The 22,643-nt window shown below is 38.1% G+C and overlaps 1 protein-coding gene across 12 annotated transcripts in view; it reads left to right on the forward strand.

The window, feature by feature from the left end:
• The window catches only part of KAT6B (lysine acetyltransferase 6B), a 208,660-nt gene that overhangs the window by 146,362 nt on the left and 39,655 nt on the right, over positions 1-22,643 (forward strand). For 6 of the 12 annotated variants that reach the window (XM_017549712.2, XM_017549730.2, XM_017549702.2 and 3 more), the window contains 9 exons: positions 4,046-4,161; positions 4,404-4,485; positions 6,773-6,905; positions 9,659-10,587; positions 11,586-11,707; positions 13,474-13,589; positions 15,910-16,051; positions 19,208-19,369; positions 22,541-22,634. In XM_017549712.2, coding sequence (XP_017405201.1) covers positions 4,046-4,161; positions 4,404-4,485; positions 6,773-6,905; positions 9,659-10,587; positions 11,586-11,707; positions 13,474-13,589; positions 15,910-16,051; positions 19,208-19,369; positions 22,541-22,634 — 1,896 coding nt within the window. The remainder of the gene's footprint in view (positions 1-4,045; positions 4,162-4,403; positions 4,486-6,772; positions 6,906-9,658; positions 10,588-11,585; positions 11,708-13,473; positions 13,590-15,909; positions 16,052-19,207; positions 19,370-22,540; positions 22,635-22,643) is intronic. The other 6 variants (XM_037727197.1, XM_037727198.1, XM_017549761.2 and 3 more) reach the window with 2 other exon arrangements.

Consider the following 22,643-nt stretch of genomic DNA (forward strand, 5'->3'; position numbering starts at 1 on the left):
TTAGTAGAGACAGGGTTTCACCATGTTGACCAGGATGGTCTCGATCTCTTGACCTTGTGATCCACCCGCCTCGGCCTCCCAAAGTGCTGGGATTACAGGCTTGAGCCACCGCGCCCGGCTCTATATTCTTTAATACAGCCCCAAACAATTCTTCTGGATTAGGCTCTGGTTTAACCCTACCTTACATCACTATTCTGTTCATATTCTGCACATTAGTTACACTGAACAACTTCTGTCTCCTTGGATGTACCCAGTTCGTCTCTCCCTCTGCTCATGTCATCTTCCCTGTTCTGCCTCTCATCTGGTCCTATCCAATCACACTCATCTTTTGGGTCTCTTGTGTAGGGAGGCCTTTCTCTAACCTCCTGCTGTAATCTCCCATATCCCTAAACTACCCCATCGTAAGGCATTAATGCTAATTCTTGTTTAATGTTTGTCTTTCCTGCTGGGCTATGTGATCTGAAAGGGTGGGAACCATGTCTGTCCTTTACCTCACTGTATTCACTGCTCAATAAATATTAGCTGAAGGAAGGAGAGATGGACAGTTGGATGGTCAGATAGCCAGTCTGAGGGGCTTAGTGTCTGAGTCTTTATTCATTTTCCATTGCTGTTAGAATAAATTACCACAGACTTAGTGGCTTAGAAACAACACATTTTTAATCTTATAGTTGTAGGTCAGAGTTACATCAGGGGTCTCACCAGATTAAAATCAGGGTGTCAGCAGGGCTAGCTTTGACTAGAGACTTTAAGAGAGGGTCCATGTCCTTGCCCATCTGGGTTATTGACAGAATTCAGTTCCTTGTATTGATAGGCCCAAGATCCCATTTTTTTGTTCTCAGGTGAAGATCATAGCCAGCTTCCAGAGGCCACCCACATTCCCTGGCTTGCAGCCCCCTCACCATCTTAAAAGCCTGTGATCTTCTCCTCCTCGTCTTCCCATCTCATTTCTCTAACCCAAGTCCAAAAAAGGTTATCAGCTTTTAAGGACTAATGTGATTAGATCAGTCATGCCCTCTCCGATAATCCAGGATAAACTCCCCGTCTCTAGATCTGTGCCCTTAGTCACATCTGCAGAGTTCCTTTTGCCACAACAAGTAGTATGTATACAGGTTATGGGAATTACAGCACAGACGGCTAGGAGGCTGTTATTCTGCTTACTACAGAGCTTGTGTTTTTTTCTTCCTCAGTACTTTTTACAAAAAGCTTTTCTACTAATTGGTAGTTCCATTGATACTTGTTTAGTTTTAAATAGTATTCCTTTGGTTTTGCTAGATAAAACTATTGTAAGCTACTAGTACTTGATATGTATTTGTGTAAAATTGAATGAGTGAATGAATATACATTATGGCTCTCAAATCTGATAAATTGCAAAATACAGTAGTAAAACAAACTCCAGAAAGACAAAGTACCATGAAATGCATCAACAGAGAACAAGAATTTTAGAGGAAATTAGTTGGACATGGTGGCGGTGTCAGTAGTGCCAGAACTTTGGGAGGCTGAGGCGGGTGGATTGCTTGAGTCCAGGAGTTCAAGACCAGCTTGGCCAACATGGCAAAACCCCATCTCTACAAGAAATACAAAACAATTAGCCAGGTTTAGTGGTACATGCCTGTAGTCAGTCTCAGATACTCGAGAGGCTGAAGTGGAGAATTGCTTGAGTCTGAGAGGCAAAGGTTGCAGTGAGCCGTGATCGTGCCACTGCACTCCAGCCTGGGCGACAGACCCTGTCTCAAAAATAAGTAAGTAAAAATCTTAGAGGAAATTGTTGAGTTTATGGAATGGCTAAACCAGAGGTAAGGAATTACTTGACAGTAGCATTGTTTTCCTCTATCTAATTACTGTAGATACTGTAGTAGTATATCAAGACACCTTACAGTCTTTTGTGTGATTTTAAAGTTGGCCCTGAAAAAATAAAATGGAAATATTTCTTCATCTCTAAGCATCCTTTACATAATCATAGAAATTTAGAACTGGAAGGACTCTATGGCCAATTCTCTTGGGCTAAATAAAGATAAGATTGATACCTAGCTTAAATAGTGTAGTTGAGATAAAATATTGCTTAAAGCATTAAGGGAAAGAATATTCCTTGACCCTGATTGAAAATGGCTGAAATCCACTAATTTTCAAACTGTATAATTATTTAAAAGTCTGTCTTTTATAAGATACCTGTGAGAATAAATAGTAGGCTGTAATATAATGTGAATTACCTTAGTTACTGAATATTAAGCCACCAAGTACAAAAGCAGATTTGAATGTAGAGAAAAATTCAGTGCGTGAAATTGAGGTCATATGTGCCCATGATGTATGCCTTACAGGAAGTAATAAAAAGGGGGTGGGAAGTAAATGGTATACTTTTAAGCTGATGGGACCCATTTTAAGGGTGGAATTTAAATTGCTGTTCTTTAAAAGTTAAGTTTTTACCCCCTTCACTATATAAGGAGACGGAGGTGAGGGCTCTGATCAAAGTAGATCTCTCCCCTCCCCGCTTCAGTACACTTCTTAAAAGTCCACAAGCAGGCTCTCTTTGTTTGCTGTTCCTGAGCAGAAAGAGGAGATTGATACCATTTTTATCTATTCAGACTTTTTCCTTGCATTCATTTGAATGAGAGAAGCCTCATAAAAGAACAGTGTCACAGGTTAAATGCATCTGCCTGGGTGTCTCCTGCCTGAGGTCATAATCCTGTGACAATATTTTATTTTCTCAACATCTTAAATACAGATGTTTAGATTTTTTTTTTTTTAACTCAGGAATAGTGTGCTTTTATTAACAGTATTGGTGATTGATTTTGAATGTTTTTACTTCAAAAAGCCAAATCTCCTGGTGGGTGGAATTTTATGAAGCACCTGTTAAGCTTTAGGGAGGAGGACCTTTTTGGCAGCAATCCAAAATACATATTTAAACAATGGGCCTGCCAAAGTCAGGAAATTATAAAACAGTTTTGAAATTGCAGAATCTGCTTTTTTTTTTTTATTACCCCTCAGGTTTCCTTTGCAGCTTGGTTGTAAGTTCTTTCACATGGGATTTACTAATGTTCTTACTATTTAAAGACCAGATTTAAAAAAAAAAAAAAAAATCGAGTTTGGAGATCTCTTCAGGTTTATGCGATAAAAGACCATTAGATTTTAAACTGTACAGCCTTCCAAAGAATTTGGGTTCACACTTCCCACACCTCTTGGAGGAATCTTTTACTCACTGGCTCCTGGCTGGCTCCTTTGAATGGCATTGCCCCTCAGGGTCTCTAGTTTTTCTCCTGTGAAGTGAGCAATAGGACATGGTATGTGGAGCACTGCTAGGCGAAAGGTGTGCCCCAGACAGTGTGGAAAACTCAGTGCTTGGGAAAATGGGGAAACCTGCTGAGGCCTCACTTGTTGGTGTGTCTTGTTTAACCTGGATCTCAGCTTCTTAACTCTCTTAAATTCACTCTTTCTGCTCCTGCTTCTAGAATGTAAACTCAGTGACCCAGGGCAAGATGGCAATGTAATATTCTCTTTTTATCCCAGCAATGGGGTGTTCTCTCTGTACTATGGGATTTGGGTAGGGGAGGGCGTCAGTAGTTAAGCAGCCCCAGTTTTTTATTTAGTTATCTGTTGTTTTAAGTGTTATGATTTCCTCACACTCAGAGAGCAGGAATTGTTTGAACTTTGGCAACTCCCCTAAGTGTGTGGCAAACCAGGACCCCCTGGGCAGATGGTGGTTGATGAAGATGGCAAGTACAGGAGATTGAACGGGGGTGCAGGAGTGAGAACGCCTGAGCCTGTGTTGTCTTCAAGTTCTCAAAGGCCTGAGATTGGAATTGGTATAAATTCCCAAAGTTCTCTTAGGGAAAACATTTGTACAGTCATTTTGTTACATACAGGGAGAGAAGGCAAGGGGAAAAGGCAGAAAGGAAAATCTGTAATTCAGATTCTCTGATCTGTTGGCATTTTCAAGTTCCTAAGGTTCATTGGCTAGCCTCATCAGCTATCTATTAAGTATTAGGGAATGGGAGTTTAAAAAAGTCAAAGGCATCATTCCCATCAAGCACTTTGCTTTTTATTCTCATAGGACACCCATCCTGTTTGAAATTTTGTCCTGAATTAACAACAAATGTAAAGGCCTTAAGGTGGCAGTGCATCGAATGCAAGACATGCAGTGCCTGTAGAGTCCAAGGCAGAAATGCAGTAAGTATGGCTCCTGTAACCGCCTCCAGGTAACTCGCTCATTTCCAGTGCTAAGGTGTTTTCGTTTTTATAGAGTGTGGCTACTTTCTTTCTAAAGTTTTAAATCATATGATGTCAAACTGCAACCGGGATCTTGGTGCACCTTTATTATATTGTATTAATGTTAATCCAGTAACAGAAGAATTTCTGGCCTTTTACAGTTGGTTTCGGTCTCAATTAGTCTCTAATATGTTATATTACAGGATAATATGCTTTTTTGTGATTCCTGTGATAGAGGATTCCATATGGAGTGCTGTGACCCACCACTTTCCAGAATGCCAAAAGGTGAACTTTTAAACTGTTTTAAAAATATATTTTATTATGTTGGTTAGCTTTGTCCTGATGTCTGACAGCTCAGAGGTATACAGGTTCTTTAAGCATTTCTTTTTAATCCCTCCCATCTTCCCTATACTTGTGAGTTTAGCACAGGTTGTGAATAGAGGAGTATAAAAGTATGGGAAAAAAACACATATATATGATATTATAAAGGTCCTAATTCAGACCCAGGGATGAAAAAGACCATCTCTCTCTCCAAACCATTTCCCTATTAAAACAAGATTAGATAATATAGGTCAAAAATTTAGAGCACTCTCCATATTATTCAGCACAGTGTTTAGAGGTTAAGAAATTTTATATTTTTGATGATGATAGTGACTCCAAAGTCCTGCGACAGGAAGCTATCACTATTTTCTTGGCCATTCGTTGATATTTTGAACACAAGCATCTGAATGGTCTTATAGCTGATTGTGTCTAATGGAATGTGGATTTTCTTCTGTTTATTGTGTAAGTCACCTGAGCTCAGCCTTTCCCCCCTCATTTTGCAATATATTAAGCATTTTTAAATAACTGCCTTTTTATTATAAAATCCACAATTTACATTGTGGAAGATTTAGAAAATACAGATAGACAAAAAAAGGAATAAAAATAAAAATGAATTGGAAATTCCTTCTCTGCCTTCACATACCCTTTGAAGAGAAATGGAACAGTCTGTACATGTTTTTGTAATATACTTTTTTCCTCCCTCTTAATAGATTGAAAGCACCCCTACATCATTAAATATTCTCCTAAACGTAGTTTTTAATAAGTGTGTAGAACTCCATAGTATAGAGCAGGGATTACAAACCTGGCAACTGTGGGCCACGGATAATGCTTTGTTGGCATGACATTTTTTAAAGTTTGAATCTGAGTCCTCTGGGTGGTGCATGCATGCTCCGGTTTGCCACAATCTCACTACTTCCTGCTCAGTCTTATGTTCCATTTTGCTTCAGTCACATATATTATACAATCTAGGCCCTTCCTGGAGGTATTTGATTTTCCAACCCCCTGTATAAATGAACTATAATTTATTTAACCCATCCCTTAGGGTAGATATTACAAATGTTTCCAATTTTTCCCAACCACAATTATTTCCTTCAAATAAATTCCTAGGGGAGGAACTGTTGGATCAAAGGCTAGATACATGAAAGGCTGTATCAGTTTGCAGACTGTCCATGGTATCTTAGATTTGATGAAATCCATCATTATTTTAAAATTTTACCAATTTGATAATAGAAAGATGCCTGATAATTTTTTTAAAGTGGTCAGATTGAACATTTCTTGTGTTTAATTCTTGGCTGTTTGTATATCATCTTTTCCAAAGTACCTCTTTTTATCCATTAATCATTTTTCTCTTGGGATTTTTACCTTTTTCTTCCTGATTTGCAGAAGCTCTTCTTCTTTTTTTTCTTTTTTTTTTGTAGTCAAATTCATGAATCTTTTTATTTATGGCTTCAGTTTTAAATGTCAGTCATGCTTAGATTATATAAATATCCATGTATCTTTCCTGGTACTTGTAACATTTTATTTTTTCATATTATAATATTCATCTGTCTAGAATTTATTTTTGTAAAGGGTAGGAAATAATTCCTCTCCCAGATAGATGGCTATTTGTTCTATCACCACTTATTTCATCCTTTCACCAATCATTTCATCCTTTCCCCACTGACTTGAAATATGACCTTTTGATATGCTGAACTTTCCTGTAGGCTTTGGTTGTTCTGGTCTTTCCATTCTTATCATTGACTTATTTCCCTATGCTAGATGTATAGTTTTAATCATTGTAGTTCTGCAGTACTCAATACTTTTGTTTAAATTTTAAAATTTTATACTGATAATTTTTTTTAGTGTTGGAAATTTCCAGAAAAAGATGACAATTTTTTTTTCCTTCTAGAAATTCCAAAAATGGACTGATTTGAAAATGTCTCCCTCAAGTCATAAGATATAATATCTCACAGGGGCGAGTTTTCATGTGTGGGTTTATGTGTTGATGGGAGGCTTAGTGACGTGTTGAAAATAATTTTCTGGAAGGGTTCTGAGAGAGGGGCCACCTCTGCCCTCACCACCTTCACTCTGGTGAAATTGACCTTTAGTGATGGCTTCCTGAGGAAAATCACAAAAGGGAATGACCCACTTTTTGGTGTAAAGTTCTGCATACAGGCACCCTTGAGCAGCTTATTACAGCTGCAATTTATATTTAATATCTTCTCTTAAAATGAAACATTAAAATGTTTTTCTCATATATATATTAATTCAGGGATGTGGATTTGCCAAGTCTGCAGACCAAAGAAAAAGGGAAGAAAACTACTTCATGAGAAGGCTGCACAAATAAAACGACGATATGCAAAACCCATTGGACGACCGAAAAATAAATTAAAGCAACGATTGTTGTAGGTTGAGATCTTATCAAAAGAAATCTGTTATGTTTTGCTTTAAAATATAGGTGATTGCTATTCTCTTAGATTCCTTTAGGGTTTTTTTGGCATCAGTTTTTCAAACTCAAGGGTTGAAAAGTATTTCTCCTTTTTGCATAAGCTGTGGAAATTTTTTGAAAATAACATTTTTAATTACCATTGGCATTTTGGGGTCTTCTGTTGGCAGTAGCTGTGATACTAAGTGACATTTTTCAAGCAGCAGGATGGAAGCAGAATGTCAGAATTGGAAACAGTCGTTCAGCCTACTTTATTACTGGCTGAGCATTAGAAGAGCTTAATTATATAAATGTTTTCATAGGAATTTTAAAACGAGAGGGATTTGTCCGTGTCTCTAGCAAATCTCTTTTGTTACTCCAAATAACATTTTAGGAAAATACCTCTCTCTTCTGATAGCAATGTAGCATTACCACTTTTAAAGATCTCTTTTATGAAATAGGAGCTTCTGAAAATCCTGCAGTTGACCATTTGCCTCTGAAGAGTTAGACAGGACCATTTGACAACTGCATGTGTGCAGACATATACATAAAAGAATATATTCACAGTGGCCTGGAAATCTGCTATGATAACCCCGTTTTCCACTATCTTGTTGCTGTATAATTGCCATTAAAGCCCAGTAGAGCATTTAGCAGGAGTTAGTTGGAAAAGTAGAGAAAACAGGTTAAATGAATTTATTTTAACCTGTGTAGAGTATAGATCTATCAGCATGAAGGTATTTACAAATGGAATTAGTAGACTTGTGTGTCTGTAGCAGTTCTACCAACAGACTACCACCATCTTTTCAGGCTTAGTGAGAGGGTCATTTTGATGCAGAAATGCTGTGCACACGCCTTGAACAGACACCAAGAATCTCACTCCCTTGCTTACTCCTTTTCCTCTAATTTTTTCTGAAGCAGTTCTCACTATCTTACCTGCTCTCAGAAAAATAGTATCTTCCTGCACCTTTATCTCCTAAGAAGAAGTAGGAAATGCAGGCTCCTTTCTAGAGATTTCTATGAAGCTTTGCAAAAACCCTTCAACCAGTAGACGTTTTCAATAGATTTTGAAAAAATTTCTAGAGGCAAACATGAAACATATATATGAATAAATCTTTCATAGTAGTATCATTTGAAGTAGAAATTATACATTTTTATTGCATTCATCCTGTGTAAGCATTGTTCTCAACATGGGACCATATCCTAAGGGCCCAATTAAAAACACCAAATTAGGATATAAACTTTCTAAACAAAGGACACAGCTGAAAACTGCATCTGGCACCAATCCTAACTTTTTGTTTGTCCAAAATTGTCCTTTGAGCTTAGGAATTTTTAAGACAGTCTAGGGAGTTTTCCTTTTTACATGCTTTAAAAGCATATTATCCTTTCTGGGCAATCGATTCCAGATACAGTCCAAATGCAGCGTTCCGATGTGAAACGTTTTAGCGTGGATGAGTTCTTTGTTGGTAACTCTGCTGTGTCTCTAGTGACACTGGACATCTCCAGTGTTCACCTGACTTGACTGAATTGGTGGTGCCAGGCAGAGTCCCTGGCAATAGAGCAACCTCAGATGAGCCTGCTAGCTGCACCTACCTCCCCTTCAGCCAACAGCTGAAATTCGGTCATTAAATCTTTGTATACAAGATGACCACTAAAATGTGCTCTTCTATTTGTAATTACTTAAGATATTTCTATAATTCAGTATTGTATCTTTTTAAAGCTTTCATTTCTTCATTATTCGCCTTCAGCTGAATTGATCATTTGAATGCACATTCTTGGGCCCCAGTACTGTCATAATTCATCTGCAAATGTTTCTCTAGTACATAAAATTCTGCTACAAAATGGGTAGCTTCGCAAACCCTAGCCTGAGGCGAAGGCAGTCGGCTGTGGTACATGTCAGCAGCTATGTTAGTGAGTGACCTCTAGTTTCTGTTGACTACACAACAGGATGGGCAGAACCAAGGTATAAAGATTCTGATGCCAAGTGTCTGATAATGACCATGGTAAATGTGCCGCTTCTTCACCAGACTCTCCATGTCATGTCTGACCTGCTGTAGCTTTTCTTTAATCATTTCTTCAGTTTTTTGCTATTGTTGTCCTTTTTTCAGCAATATTTTATGCTGTAGTTAATTGTCTTCTCTCCTAAGAGAGTATTATTGGTTATCTTACCATCCTAAGCACAAACTGCTGAGAGGAAGAAGGTGTCTTTTTATGTTTTCTTAAAAAAACCTACAGATTTATGGCCATATCCAAACTCTATTTATATAAGTTTATAAATTGAATTAAAAATTACTTTTAACTAGAGATGAGATAAGCTTCTTCTTTTGCTTCTGGATAACACATATGACTTATTTCCTCCTAATACTTTTAAAAAAAGACATTTCAGGAAATCATAACTACTTGTGACAACACCAAAGGATAGCTTGTTTTTATTTAATTATAATGAAAGCTTTGGGTGTTCTTTTAGTCTCTTCAACATTTTTCTTGCTTATATTGCCCTCGGGTCTACATGGATTCTTCTAGTACCTGTTGGATGGGCCCTGGAAGAACCATGACATGCAAATGCAGTTGCTGCTGCCTTTCCAACAGAGAAACATCTAGGTGGTGGCACACACAAAAAATACAGTTCTTAAGTTTAAGCCCATTGAATGCATCTAATTGCAATAAATTTGTTTTTAGATACCTTTATAATTCTATTTATCAAATGCTGATACTATTCTCTAAATTTCTGCCTAGGTCTGTAACCAGTGATGAAGGATCCATGAATGCATTCACAGGAAGGGGGTCACCTGGTAGGGGTCAAAAGACTAAAGTCTGTACCACACCTTCATCTGGTCATGCTGCATCTGGGAAGGACTCAAGCAGCAGATTGGCTGTTACAGACCCCACTCGGCCTGGTGCCACCACCAAACTCACCACCACCTCCACCTACATTTCTGCCTCTACACTTAAAGTTAACAAGAAAACCAAAGGGCTCATTGATGGCCTTACTAAGTTTTTTACACCATCACCTGATGGTCGCAGATCACGAGGTGAAATAATAGACTTTTCAAAGCACTATCGTCCAAGGAAAAAGGTCTCTCAGAAACAGTCATGCACTTCTCATGTGTTGGCTACAGGTACCACACAAAAGCTAAAACCTCCACCTTCTTCACTTCCACCCCCAACCCCCATCTCTGGTCAGAGCCCCAGTTCACAAAAGTCCAGCACGGCCACTTCTCCCTCTCCCCAGAGTTCTTCCAGCCAGTGCAGTGTGCCCTCCCTGAGCAGCCTTACCACTAACAGCCAGCTGAAGGCACTCTTTGATGGGCTTTCTCATATCTATACCACTCAGGGACAGTCTCGCAAAAAGGGACACCCAAGTTATGCACCACCCAAACGTATGCGTCGTAAAACTGAATTATCTTCCACAGCAAAATCTAAAGCCCACTTCTTTGGCAAAAGAGATATTAGAAGTCGGTTTATTTCTCACTCCTCCTCCTCTAGCTGGGGGATGGCTAGAGGACGTATTTTTAAAGCAATTGCTCACTTCAAGCGAACAACTTTCCTTAAAAAGCACAGGATGCTAGGCAGATTAAAATATAAAGTGACCCCTCAGATGGGGACCCCCTCACCAGGGAAGGGGAGCTTGACAGACGGAAGGATTAAACCTGATCAGGATGATGGTAAGCAAAAGGTCAAAGCTCCAACCAAACCTGCGTCCCGTCCCTTTCTCCCCAACCCCGAAAAAAATCAACCAATCAATTCCTATTTGTCACATAGGTCTTAGCTATTTCTCTTGTTCTCACTTCACTTTCATACAGAAGCAGTGAAACTTTGACCTTTTTCTAATGCTGACTAAACCTCCAAAATGTTGTTTTTCCAACTAATACTCTCCCACCTTTTATTATTTATTTCCATTCGTAGTGACACTAGGACCCCCCAGATGCCTCCATAGCGTTGCTTATGGCTTTGTAGTCCCGCATGAGTAGCCACTGCCATGCTTCTGCCATGCCCTTCCCCATGTCGCCTCTGCAGCCACAGCGCTGTTTGGTCGTGTACTGTCAGTGCTACCAACAGGGGGTGTTTCAGCTCTTCACTTCCCTCTGCTCCATTGCTTTCTCATGACAAAGTTCATCCTGCTTCCGTCTCAGCAAAGCCTGATCTGTGACTCTGTGACGTGTGCTTTTGGATGTGAGTGTGTCTGTGTGTGTATCCACCTTAGGGAGAAAACGGATTTCATAATATCATTGAACAAATTGGCCCATTACATTTGCTACCCTTGATCAAACAAAAAACCAAAAATGTGTCGTTTGGACAAAGTAGTAGAATTTATTATCTCAAAACTGATAATGGGAATGGTATAACTAGACATTGATAAAACTTCTAATCTTGGTTGAAAAATATGATTTCGCTGTGTATGGCACTTACTTTCCCTCATATATTTATTAAAACTGTAAAAAGATGACAGTGATAAAAGTGATAAATTCAAATAAAAATTTGAGTATAGCAGGGAAAGGATACTGCTGGATCTATGAGCAGTGCTTAGATGTAAAAGCTTATAAAGCTTCAAAAAAATCCCTATATTTGCCCGCTATGCTAATTTGGTGCCATTTTGGTAATATATGGTGGTTACTCATGATTGAAGTTAGTGAATACACTTTCTGCTGGTTTTAAATGACAGATACTGAAATAAAAATAAACATCAAACAAGAAAGTGCAGATGTAAATGTGATTGGAAACAAGGATGTCGTTACTGAAGAGGATTTGGATGTTTTTAAGCAGGCCCAGGAACTTTCTTGGGAGGTAAGGCAAGGATCCCACATCATAGTAGCAAGTATAAAATGTGGCTTCTAACTATTAATATGGAATTACTGTGTTGATTTTATAGAGAATCCCTTTCAACATCCTTTGTGATTCTTTAAGTGTTACCTTGCCCATTTTTAGCGACGGTATATTCAAAAGCAAAGACTTTGTAGAATTGTCTCCACTCTTAGAAGTAGGTAGGGGCTCAGCTGGTCTTGCAAAATAAAATAGAGTAGCACTGGTTGAGGCAGATTTTGGAAAACATTTCTAGGTGTGAAGGAATAGATTTCCAATGAGTTTTGCCTAAATTTAGAAAATAACAATTTAAAATCATTAACAAAAAGAAGAACATCGTTGTTAAATTTACTGATGCTTCTTCCAACACAGATGGCCAGCCATATGAAAAATGTCTCATATTTTTAGCTCTTTTGCATTGATGAAAACAATATTGTGTTTCATGATCAGTTGTAGTCAGTTTGATTTTCAGTGTCCGGTAATTTAAGTGATTCCACTTTAATTCTGCTTATTACCACCCAGATTTTGAAAGATGAGGCTGTCAGACTTCTCAAAGATTAATCTGTTATGAACTGTGAATTTGTTGTGTCAGTGACTGCATTTGGTTTCTCTGGCCAGTGTGGTCAGGTCGACTTCCTACCCAGACCCACTTCCTGTTTTGTGGGGAAGGGGTTTTCTGTAGGCTCTGAATGCCTTATTTTTAGTAGCAGCCCATTGGGCTAAATACTCCTGACAGTTTCTACCTTTTTAGAGCTATTGGGTATTTCCATCCCTCAGTACACCCCTACCAGGATGCCTTGTAGCAGCTTTCCTTTGGCTAAGATAAATGTCAAATTTCCCCCAGTTATTAAGATTAAAAGCTCTTGAACCAGCCCAGGTTGGGAACGGAGCAGGTCAAAATTCCTGTGCTAATCAGTAGTGGGATTGCACCCTCGAATAGCCACTTTACTCCAGCCTGGGCAACACAGCAAGATGCCATCTCTTTTTTAAAAAAGATTTGAAGTCCTTAAATATTATCCTTTGTCTTGGGCCTACTTCTGACATTCATGTATAAATACGAACAATAGGCCATTATCTGAAATATACTGCTAATTCTAAGGCTTTTTCATTCCAACATGGTAAAACTGGTTTTTTCATTCAAAAAATATTCTTGTTCTGCGTCAGGCACTGTACTAGACACTAGGGATACCACAGTGAATCTGGCAGGCAGCGTTCTTAACCTCATGTGGCTTACTATATGGAAATAAGGGAAATAAGAGGAGGCAAATGCTAGCCTGCAGATTTCACAATTGATTATTTAATTACAGTTCTGATGACTACTACGTTGTGGAGGAATAGGAAACTATAAGTCTGTGTAACAGCCACATCATCTTATAGTCACCTAATTTCTAATATATTACAACAGATTGTTAAATCCAGTTCTACCAATATTTGTATATATTTATACCATACTTATTTCCTTTGTTATATTGTTTCTTAGGGTATTTGTTTATTTTTTTGTGAATCTCACACAAAGGTAATGTTAGGTTGGTGCAAAAGTAATTGTGATTTTTGCCATTGAAAGTAATTATAAAAACGGCAATTGCTTTTGCCCAACCTGTTTTATAAGGGTTGATAGTGTTATTTTAAGATCACGAAAATTCACAATTAAGATTAATGTTCTGGTCTTGATAAGTTTCGATAGTCATTGGTGAAAGAACCAAAATGTAAGTGATGTATATATATTATTATTTTTCTTTTCTATTTGCCAGAAAATAGAGTGTGAGAGTGGGGTGGAAGACTGTGGCCGGTACCCTTCTGTGATTGAGTTTGGTAAATACGAAATCCAAACCTGGTACTCCTCGCCTTACCCACAGGAATATGCAAGGTAATGGAATAAGTTTGGCAGGTATATATCTTTAATGTCATATACATGAGAAAGGAAAATTATTGATTCTAAAGCAGGAATTAGGGATGATTTAGGAAATAAATTTTGATAGTCAGTGCTAACTGCTTCCCAAACTACTGCTTTTGCCAGCACCTTTTTATAGCATTCCTTGTTCTCTGTAAATTCCTTGTGTTCCTTAGCTACACAGGCATTCTACATTTCGCCATTTAGCTTCTAGATTGTGCTTTCTTTTCTTGGTTAATTGGGCAAATGTTGGTTTTGTGTGAAACCAAATAAGGAAAAAAAAAAATTTGCCATGGTGAATTATTTGGTAGACTGTCTTCTCTAGTTGCCTTTTATATTTTTTAATTAGGCCTGTTAGTTTTAGCTCTGATTTCTGGCATTTTATTTTCAAGTTTTTAATAGAAATTTAGCGAAAGAAGGAAAAATGGGAGAAAGTCAGTGGGAATGAGTAGTCTTTAGAGACCCTTCCCCAAGTCTTTACTTTTAGAGCCATTTGTGACTTATTAAAAATGAAGAGAAGGCCACGCACAGTGGTTCAGTCCTGTAATCTCAGCAATTTGGGAGGATGAGGTAGGTGGATCACCTGAGGTCAGATGTTTGATAGCAGCCTGGCCAACATGGTGAAACCCCATCTCTACTAAAAATACAAACATTAGCCAGGTGTGGTGGGGTACGCCTATAATCCCATCTACTAAGGAGGCTGACACGAGAATCGCTTGAACCCAGGAGGCGGAGGTTTCAGTGAGCCAAGATCGCGCCACTGCAGTCTAGCTCAGGCGACAGAGTGAGACTCTGTCTCAAAAAATAAAAAGAAGAGAAAATAATGGGATCTGAGTTTTCATTTGTCTTAAACTTAAGATTATCTATGAATAAATATATCCCAAAATGGGTACATTGAGAATAGATTTCTTCCATCAGGTACATCAGGGTACTTACTAGTACCTTCAAAAGTGTTTTAGTTTGCAAAGTTTTCAGTAATTATAAACTTGATTTTCTTATAGAATAGATCTTATTTGTAACTGGAAAAAATGAGAAGCGTGTTCAGAAAGTTAAGTAACAAAGTAAGAGTCAAGAATCTGGGTTTCTCCTCCTAGCTTATACCATTCGGTTGTGTGTTCTTGAACAATTTTTTAAAAAATGAATGTGAGCTTTAATTTGCATAATCATAAACCATGTCCTCTGAAAGCTTTGAATAAAATTTGTACGTAAGTGCAAATTTTGAAAGTAGTCTCATCTGTGTCTCTCTCGAAAACCTTTTTCCCCATTCTTATATTCTGAAGACCTTGAAAGTGCTTCTAAACGTTTTCTAGTAAATACTAGTAATGTTCATTAAGGTATGGAAATAAAAAGTGTTCTGATTTTTAAGGTGGAGAAACAGTCAGCAGGGAAGAGAAGTATTTGTCTTTTACTCAAAGTGACAGTGGAATTGCTAGAAAACAAATTAGGTCTTTTGATTTTCAGCCCTGCCGTTTACTGCATTAGACCATATATAGATCTATGATAATAACTTTAAAGTTACCTATTCCAGAAGTGGAAATGGTAACAACTAAGGTCAAGGACTTCTCTGCCTCATATGTATGCAGATTGTCTAAAAATAATAAATTCACTTCTAAGTAAAATATTGTTATAGTTCTACCACTGACCATATATAATTGGAAATAATATAGTAAACCTGAATTAAGAAAAATATGCTTGGTCCCTTGACAGGATAGTATCCCTATTAAGTTGATTTTTAGGGTGTTGGTTCCACATCTGTAAACCTTTCTTTACATAGGATATTTGAAAGGAAACAAATGATTTGTTCACAAAGTAAAGGCAGCACATATTATGGATATGGATTATATCGAAAAATAATGTAAGGTGGTTTTTACATTCTCTCTTTACTATTGGTTTTCTTCTTCTTCTTCTTTTTTTTTTTTGAGACGGTGTCTCACTCTGTTGCCCAGGCTGGAGTAGTGCAGTGGTGTGATCTCGATTCACTACAACCTCCATCTCCTGGGCTCAGGCAGTTCTCCTGCCTCCGCCTCCTGAATAGCTGGGACCACAGGCATGTGTACCATGCCAGCTAATTTTTGTATTTTTATAAGAGACAGAGTTTCACCACGTTGGCCAGGCTGGTCTCAAACTCCTGACTTCGGTGATCTGCCCGTCTCAGCCTCCCAAAGTGCTGGGATTACTGGCATGAGCCACTGCACCTGGCCTTTTTATGACTTAGAGAAAATTGAACAATATTTAATCTTCCCCTCTGAACAGTATAATCAGTCTGATAGATTCTGTGATTTTTAAACTTTAACAGATTACCAAAGCTTTACCTGTGCGAATTCTGTCTTAAATATATGAAAAGTAAAAATATTTTGCTAAGACACTCAAAGAAGTGCGGATGGTTTCATCCTCCAGCAAATGAAATTTACCGAAGGAAAGACCTTTCAGTATTTGAGGTAAGCAAGTATAAATAAAAAATTCAGCTTTTTGAAGTCTGGTACTCCTAATTGTTGACTATGTGCTGATTTGTGTTTAGAAGGTGCAAAGTATATTTAATTTTGACAGTGAGATTCAGACTCTCCTTTAAAACATCTCCATGTTTTGGAATGTTTATCTAACCATATTAAGCAACCATTTAGATTGATGAAGGATCCCTACTTCATCACATTAACATTTTTGTCTTCCCCCAAATCCCTGTCTACACCAGATATATTCACCAATGAATTTATGATCTCCTCAGCTCTTTGTAAATTCCACTTTCTTTGGCAGGAGAAATGAGCTTTGTTCAGCAGCTCCAGCCAATGTCTGGCAGGTGCTCACTCTTCCAGGGAATTGAGCAGCTGTACATATCTCCTCAATACACAACCACCTGTGTTTCCATCCACTTCTTGGCAGGATGGATAATCCTTTTGGTGAGACCCTAGCAGATGTTGGAACTCTCCCCCCATCTGGGTAGATGGCCACCCCTGAAGAACTCTGCTGTTCACAGGAACCCCTTGTGGCCATATGTCTGTCATTGTGGGTTTCTTGAAGACATTTTGTATTTCCAGAATTGATTTAGTAGCAGGCCTTTGCCTGTATATAGTTGCATTGTTTAATTATGTATCTGTTGTCAGTTTGAGGGATTCAGTTCAGCTGTGTCAGTTCCACCTTGAGGAGACCATGCCTTTGTTCCATGTTATTGTCTGTTTGCAAGGCTGTTCACTTCTCTCCTTCATGCTCTTCCCTCCACTTGTACCCTTCTATTGTCTACTGCATTTTCTCCTCTGTGACGCATTTTGGTGTGCATTGATGCTCATTCCTGGGTGCTCGGAACAAGCCTGCCTTGTACAGCAGATATGATGTCTTCTTTCTCTGAAATATAGTTTCACTTCTGGATTCTCTTTTTCTGAATTGTTCAGGCTGAGATTTACTATTCTGCCTTACAGTTCTCTTTATTTCTGGCCTGTAGTTTCTTGCCATCATATTACATAAAGGGAACGTTGTAGGTTTCTCACATGGACCAGGCTCCTTCTCAGACAGGCTTGTGCCCTCTAGTTTTTCCCCAAGACTGATCAGAGAACACAGGAAACTCCAGTTGTGTCTTACGATGTTTCTTAAAAGCCTCCTCTTTTCTATCAGGCTCTTTTGGCAAGCTTGGAGGAAGCAGGGTATTGTTACTGGGATGGTTAGGTGATATATTAGTTCTTACTAAATGCTAGGCATAGGGTTTCTCAATCTGGGCACTATTGACATTTTAAGCCGTAGAGTTCTTTGTTGAAGGCGCTGTGCTATACAGTGTAGGACGTTTAGCAGCATCTCTGGCCTCTACTCATTGGATGCCAGTAGCACCACCAGCCCCTCCAGTTATACCAACCAAAATTGTCTCCAGACATAGCCAAACATGCCCTGGGGGGCAGAATCATCCCCAGGAAGAACCAGTGGGCTAGAGGGAAGGCTGAATACACGTTGCCTGACCTTCCTGTTGATTATGCTACCCCACCAGCCCCAGCCAGTGGAGGTGACAGAGCTAATGTCAGAAGTTCAGCTTTCCTATTGGCTCCTTCCTTGATGCCTTAAATCTTTTCTTCCAACCAAAACATTGTTTCTCAAAGCTCAAAACACATTGGTGGCCTTAAGTAATTATTTAATAAATCAGTGTGAGTCAGCATTGGGATTGAAGCTCCCATAAATCCATGGAACATATTCTCAGGGGCAAGGAATCAGTCTGGTTAGGCTGGTAAGAATGGGCTGTTCTTTCAGGCAGGCGCTTTTGGACCATACAGAGATGAGAGGGGAAGCATCAGAAGCATGAATGTAAAATTTGCTTATACAAATGAGCTGGACTTGATAAGTACCAAGGTCCCTATTCTAGAATCCGAGTTAATGGAGACTAACATTTGGGCAACTTTTCTCCCAGCAGTTTCCTTAAAAAGCTTATAAAATAAATGAAGAATAATCACAGATTATGATGTTCCTGTCTTCTCTTTATATATTCCTCTTACACCTTTCACAGCTGATCAGAATTTTCTTCCGCACTGTCACCTCTCTATTTTTCTGGTTCACAGATAATGTGTGTCTCCTTCTTTCCTTTTTGTAATATACTGCCATTTCCAAAAGGGCCATGCTCTCAAATACATGAAAACTTCCTTTAATTAAAGGGAGAATTGTATCATCTGTGCCCGTTGCCCATATTTGATTGTGTTGCTATGTATGGGACCTAGGTTTCATCCAAGGGAAATAGTTATATGAAATCTAAAAATAATTTGTGCAAGATGAGAACCCATATGGTCCACAGGAGACCTGAGAATGGTCAAGTTCATTGTTTAAGAGCTCTGGTTGGCAAATATGTATTTCCCTTAAGAAAAGTGCTAGGGAAATTCTTCTTGAATCTGCTGTGTTTTCTGTTTTCAACAAGTAACTACATTTGATCAAAGAAATTGGCATCTGTACCTAGCCTCCCGTCTATAGCCATCAATATCACACCTTGATTCTTTTATTTTGAAGAGAAGTAGACTGTAATCATGGTGCTTGTTGTAGGTTGAAATTCATATCACTTTCTCTGTAAGTATTCCCAACATAGATATTTTATCTTTTCCAATTATATTTAAAATGATGCTTGGGATAAAACCAAAATGGAAACCTCTTTGCTAATCCACACTTGTGGGGAATCAGAATAATTCAGTTCATTTATTTTAGTTTTATGTGAAGCCCTTTTGAAACAACGTAAAGTTTAACTTACTTGAGAAGTATTTTGATCTGTTTATATTTCCTTAATACCAATTTATTTGGTTCAAGTAAAGAGAGAGGACATGCCTAATCATTTTTAACTCAGAGTAAACTACAAGTAAAAATTACTTCTTTGTTAGTAGTTTGGCTCTCCTTTGGTAGCATAAAGAGAAATTTAAACTATCTTAAATATACCCTAATTTAAGAGAAAATGTGGAATTCTGATTTGCCAGTGACAGCTGTTTTCTGGTTAAAGCTGTACTTGCTCAATAGAGTGTTTTAATCTCTCAGTTTAGGATTTGGAAATAAAATTAATGTACTTTCTGAAATACCATATAGAAGAAACAATTTTCTATGGAGCAGTATTTTTATGTTAAATAATGTTGTCTGTTTCTTTTTGCTAGGTTGATGGGAATATGAGCAAAATTTATTGCCAAAACCTTTGCTTGTTAGCCAAGCTCTTCCTGGACCACAAAACGTTGTATTATGATGTCGAGCCATTCCTTTTTTATGTCCTTACAAAAAATGATGAAAAGGGCTGTCATCTGGTTGGATACTTCTCTAAGGTAAAACAAGAGCCAGCATGACCTTCATTTTCTTTTTCAAAATGTTTTTGGTAGAGCCCAATTCTTTGAACAGGGCTTTTTCATGACTGTAATTTGAACAAGTGACATGTGTTTTTGAAAAGCTCAGGTTCTTGTTCAGAGCTCATTTTAAAAGATGAAAACAAAAAACATGGTGCCTAGTAAGTGTGTAGAGGACTGCGACACTATGTGCCATCTTGATGACATTATAATTGCTGCCTTGTGGAACACTTAGCATCTTTGATTTTCTCAGTATTAAGCTTATTTCCGCTTTCCCTTTAAGTGGTGTCAACAGAAAGGTTTCAGTTTAATGTATGTAGCATTGAAGAGAAAATTCTCCTTTCTCCTTGTTGCCTTCCCTGTGTGGTCAACAGTGTCTCAGTGAGTTAGGACATTGGCATTTGGACAGTCAAGCTGATTAAATGACTGATTTTACACTTTGTCTCTTATTCTCTCTGCTATGGTTTTAAGTTCTAAAGCAATCTCACCTTTAGAAAGCTTAAGTATTTCTACCTGTCAGAGTGGGAAAAACATCGACATACTGAGGGGATATAGCTTGTCCTTTTCACTGGTTCAGAGCAGTTCACTCACATTCTTCTGCTCAATGGCTTCTGAGAAACAATTAACTCCTTTGCAATAAAGGAAAACTGAGTTTGGAGATGTTCACCAGGTAATGACGTTAACTTTTCTGAGGCTCCTGGGGAGTAGTTAAATGTACCAGGATGGTACCTAAATAGAGACAATAATTATGAAACTTTTAGGCAGAAGGTCCAAACTCTATATTTTATTTATTTTATGATATACTTTTTATATTAGGTGATATGTGAATTTTAATGCATCTGCTCTTTCACAGTGTAAATGGGATGCTTTATAAAAGTGCCATTTTCATGGAGGTTCAAAAGATAGAATATATATGAAGGTACTTGCAAACTATAGCTGTCCTGAATTTAAGAATCAACCCCAAAGATCATAAGCAAAAATAAGTAACAGCATTCATGGAAAACTGCCTCAGTGTTTTAATCCACATATTTGGCAAAGCTTTACAGTGAAAAAGAAGAAAGTTAATTTGCACATTCCAAATTCAAAAGATGATAGAGAATTAACACTGAATAAAACAATCAATAGGGAATCTATTTATATGATTAATAAATAAAACACCTTACCTTTTATGTAGGTTTGTCAAGATCATTTTTCTCCAGAGACTTAATAAGAATAATGATTGCATCCTTCCTGTTAGAAAATGGTGTTTCTTTTGGTGTCTGTGGGTTTAAACACAGGCTTAACGGTGCCCGCCTTGCTTGTGCTGCACTGACCATCCTGCTCCTGAGTCTTGTGTTGGCCGCCGAGTAGCAGCCATGTGTAGAGTTGGTGGTGATTCTTGAAGTTTGAATTTCTGCCTCTCTCCCTCCCAGGGTACCCAACATTTTACTCAGAACTAGCTCAACTTTTCTCATTTTGTCACAGCTTCTTGTACAGCACGGCAGCAGCTGCTGTCATTTCCTACTATTTTGGAATACTAATATTCCTTGGCAGTGTAGTGAAACAAAAATTAATCTAAAAAATAACCATGTTAAAAGACTAGATGAAACTAAACCGTATTCTTGTGTCAATTGGAATCTGGAGGACTCTGGCCCTTTGGGGCTATTCTTGAACCAAATTGTAGAGGTTATTAGAATGACAGTTCAAGGTTAGCCAGAGAAGGGCCGGAATGACCTAGAAAGGTTCAGTACAAATTGTTACATGCATATGACTTTCCAAGCACGTAGTAGATGGCTCTAACAGAAAGGAAAGATGGAGCAGTTATTTTATCCATAGCTTAGAATTTAGCTGTAGTAACATGTTAAGTTTGGGGGGGTGGGAGAAGAAGGATCACTACATATTGGATTTTTAAAAACTCCGAAAGGTGGAAATGCTTCTGGACAAAGAAAGGAATGGCATCAAGGAGGAATTCTCTTAACCCAGAGTACATTTCTTTTTAGAGAGAGTGACCCATTTGTCTAACTTTGCAAAACAGACGAATTACTTGAACCTTTGCCATTGACGTACACATTCAGTGATGGACAATTCATCTTCTTAGGAAAACTGACACACATTGCTTCCCCCTCATTTTTTCAGAGGCTCCATAGACAGCTACAAATGTGCAAAATTTGGGAGTACATCTTTTTCACAAAGAAATCTTCAATTCTGCCCTGTAGGGTTTTTTCCACAACCATCTCCTGTGATCTTTCAAATTGGTTCATTAAAGATCTGGGTGTTCTGAAGTAATTCTTTGGTGTGGTTGGTACCATTTGTGGTCAATCTTATTTGTGGTTTATATTTGGCCAGAGCATCCACGACCTCAAAAGCCTTTTCCAGATCTCTGTGTAGGTTTTGGCAACTTCTGTGTACTCTGAATAAAAAATTGCTGCTCTGATGCCACCTCCCATGAAAGCTGCAAATTCTTCTTTAACTGTAAGAGCTGTTTCTTACCATGTGCTACCCAGTCTTCGTCCTGATTTCAGACTGTCAGTAATATTTTGGTCTAACCTTTTGTTTGGAGGCTTTGGGGTTTCTTGTTGTTGTCTTTTTGTTTCATTTTGTTTTCCTGTTTTGAAATAGAAATTAATTATTTTTCTAGCTTTTTACATTGACTTTTTATTCATAGGAGAAATATATTTGTGCACATCTACCCACACAGATACTGTTTTAGTTTCACTGGGGCATTTGCCCAAAGGCAGAAGACAGATTGCTGTTGCAGAGTTGTAGATTATTATTATATTTAGCAAGATAGCTGGCTAAATCCTGACTTACTACACTGGGTGACTCCCTAGGATGTTATTTTCTCTGTCTCTGAAGTTGTTTGAGCAAAGAAAGCATTTCTTTTATTCTATCTGTATTCTGTTTTATTTGGTTTATATTTCCTTGGATTCTTTATTCATATTTTATGGCACTGACTTTCAAGAATAAAGATGTAGTTGAAAGGCATGCCCAGAGTCAATGGTTTATTGTTAGTTGCTAGTTTAATTGATTAATATAGTAGGATTTTTCTGCTTGATCTCGACCTAACCCACTGACTTTCTTTAGTGGACAGTTTTACAAGGATAGTAGCAGGTGCAGGGAATTGCCCACTTCAGCAGGGCTCTGACATACTCGATCTGTTTCTCCTTCCCTCAGGAAAAGCTTTGCCAGCAGAAGTATAATGTCTCCTGCATAATGATCATGCCCCAGCACCAAAGGCAAGGATTTGGACGGTTTCTCATTGATTTCAGTAAGTGAA

Source organism: Cebus imitator, unplaced genomic scaffold, assembly GCF_001604975.1.
Source record: "Cebus imitator isolate Cc_AM_T3 unplaced genomic scaffold, Cebus_imitator-1.0 Scaffold11, whole genome shotgun sequence".
Taxonomy (NCBI): Eukaryota; Metazoa; Chordata; class Mammalia; order Primates; family Cebidae; genus Cebus; species Cebus imitator.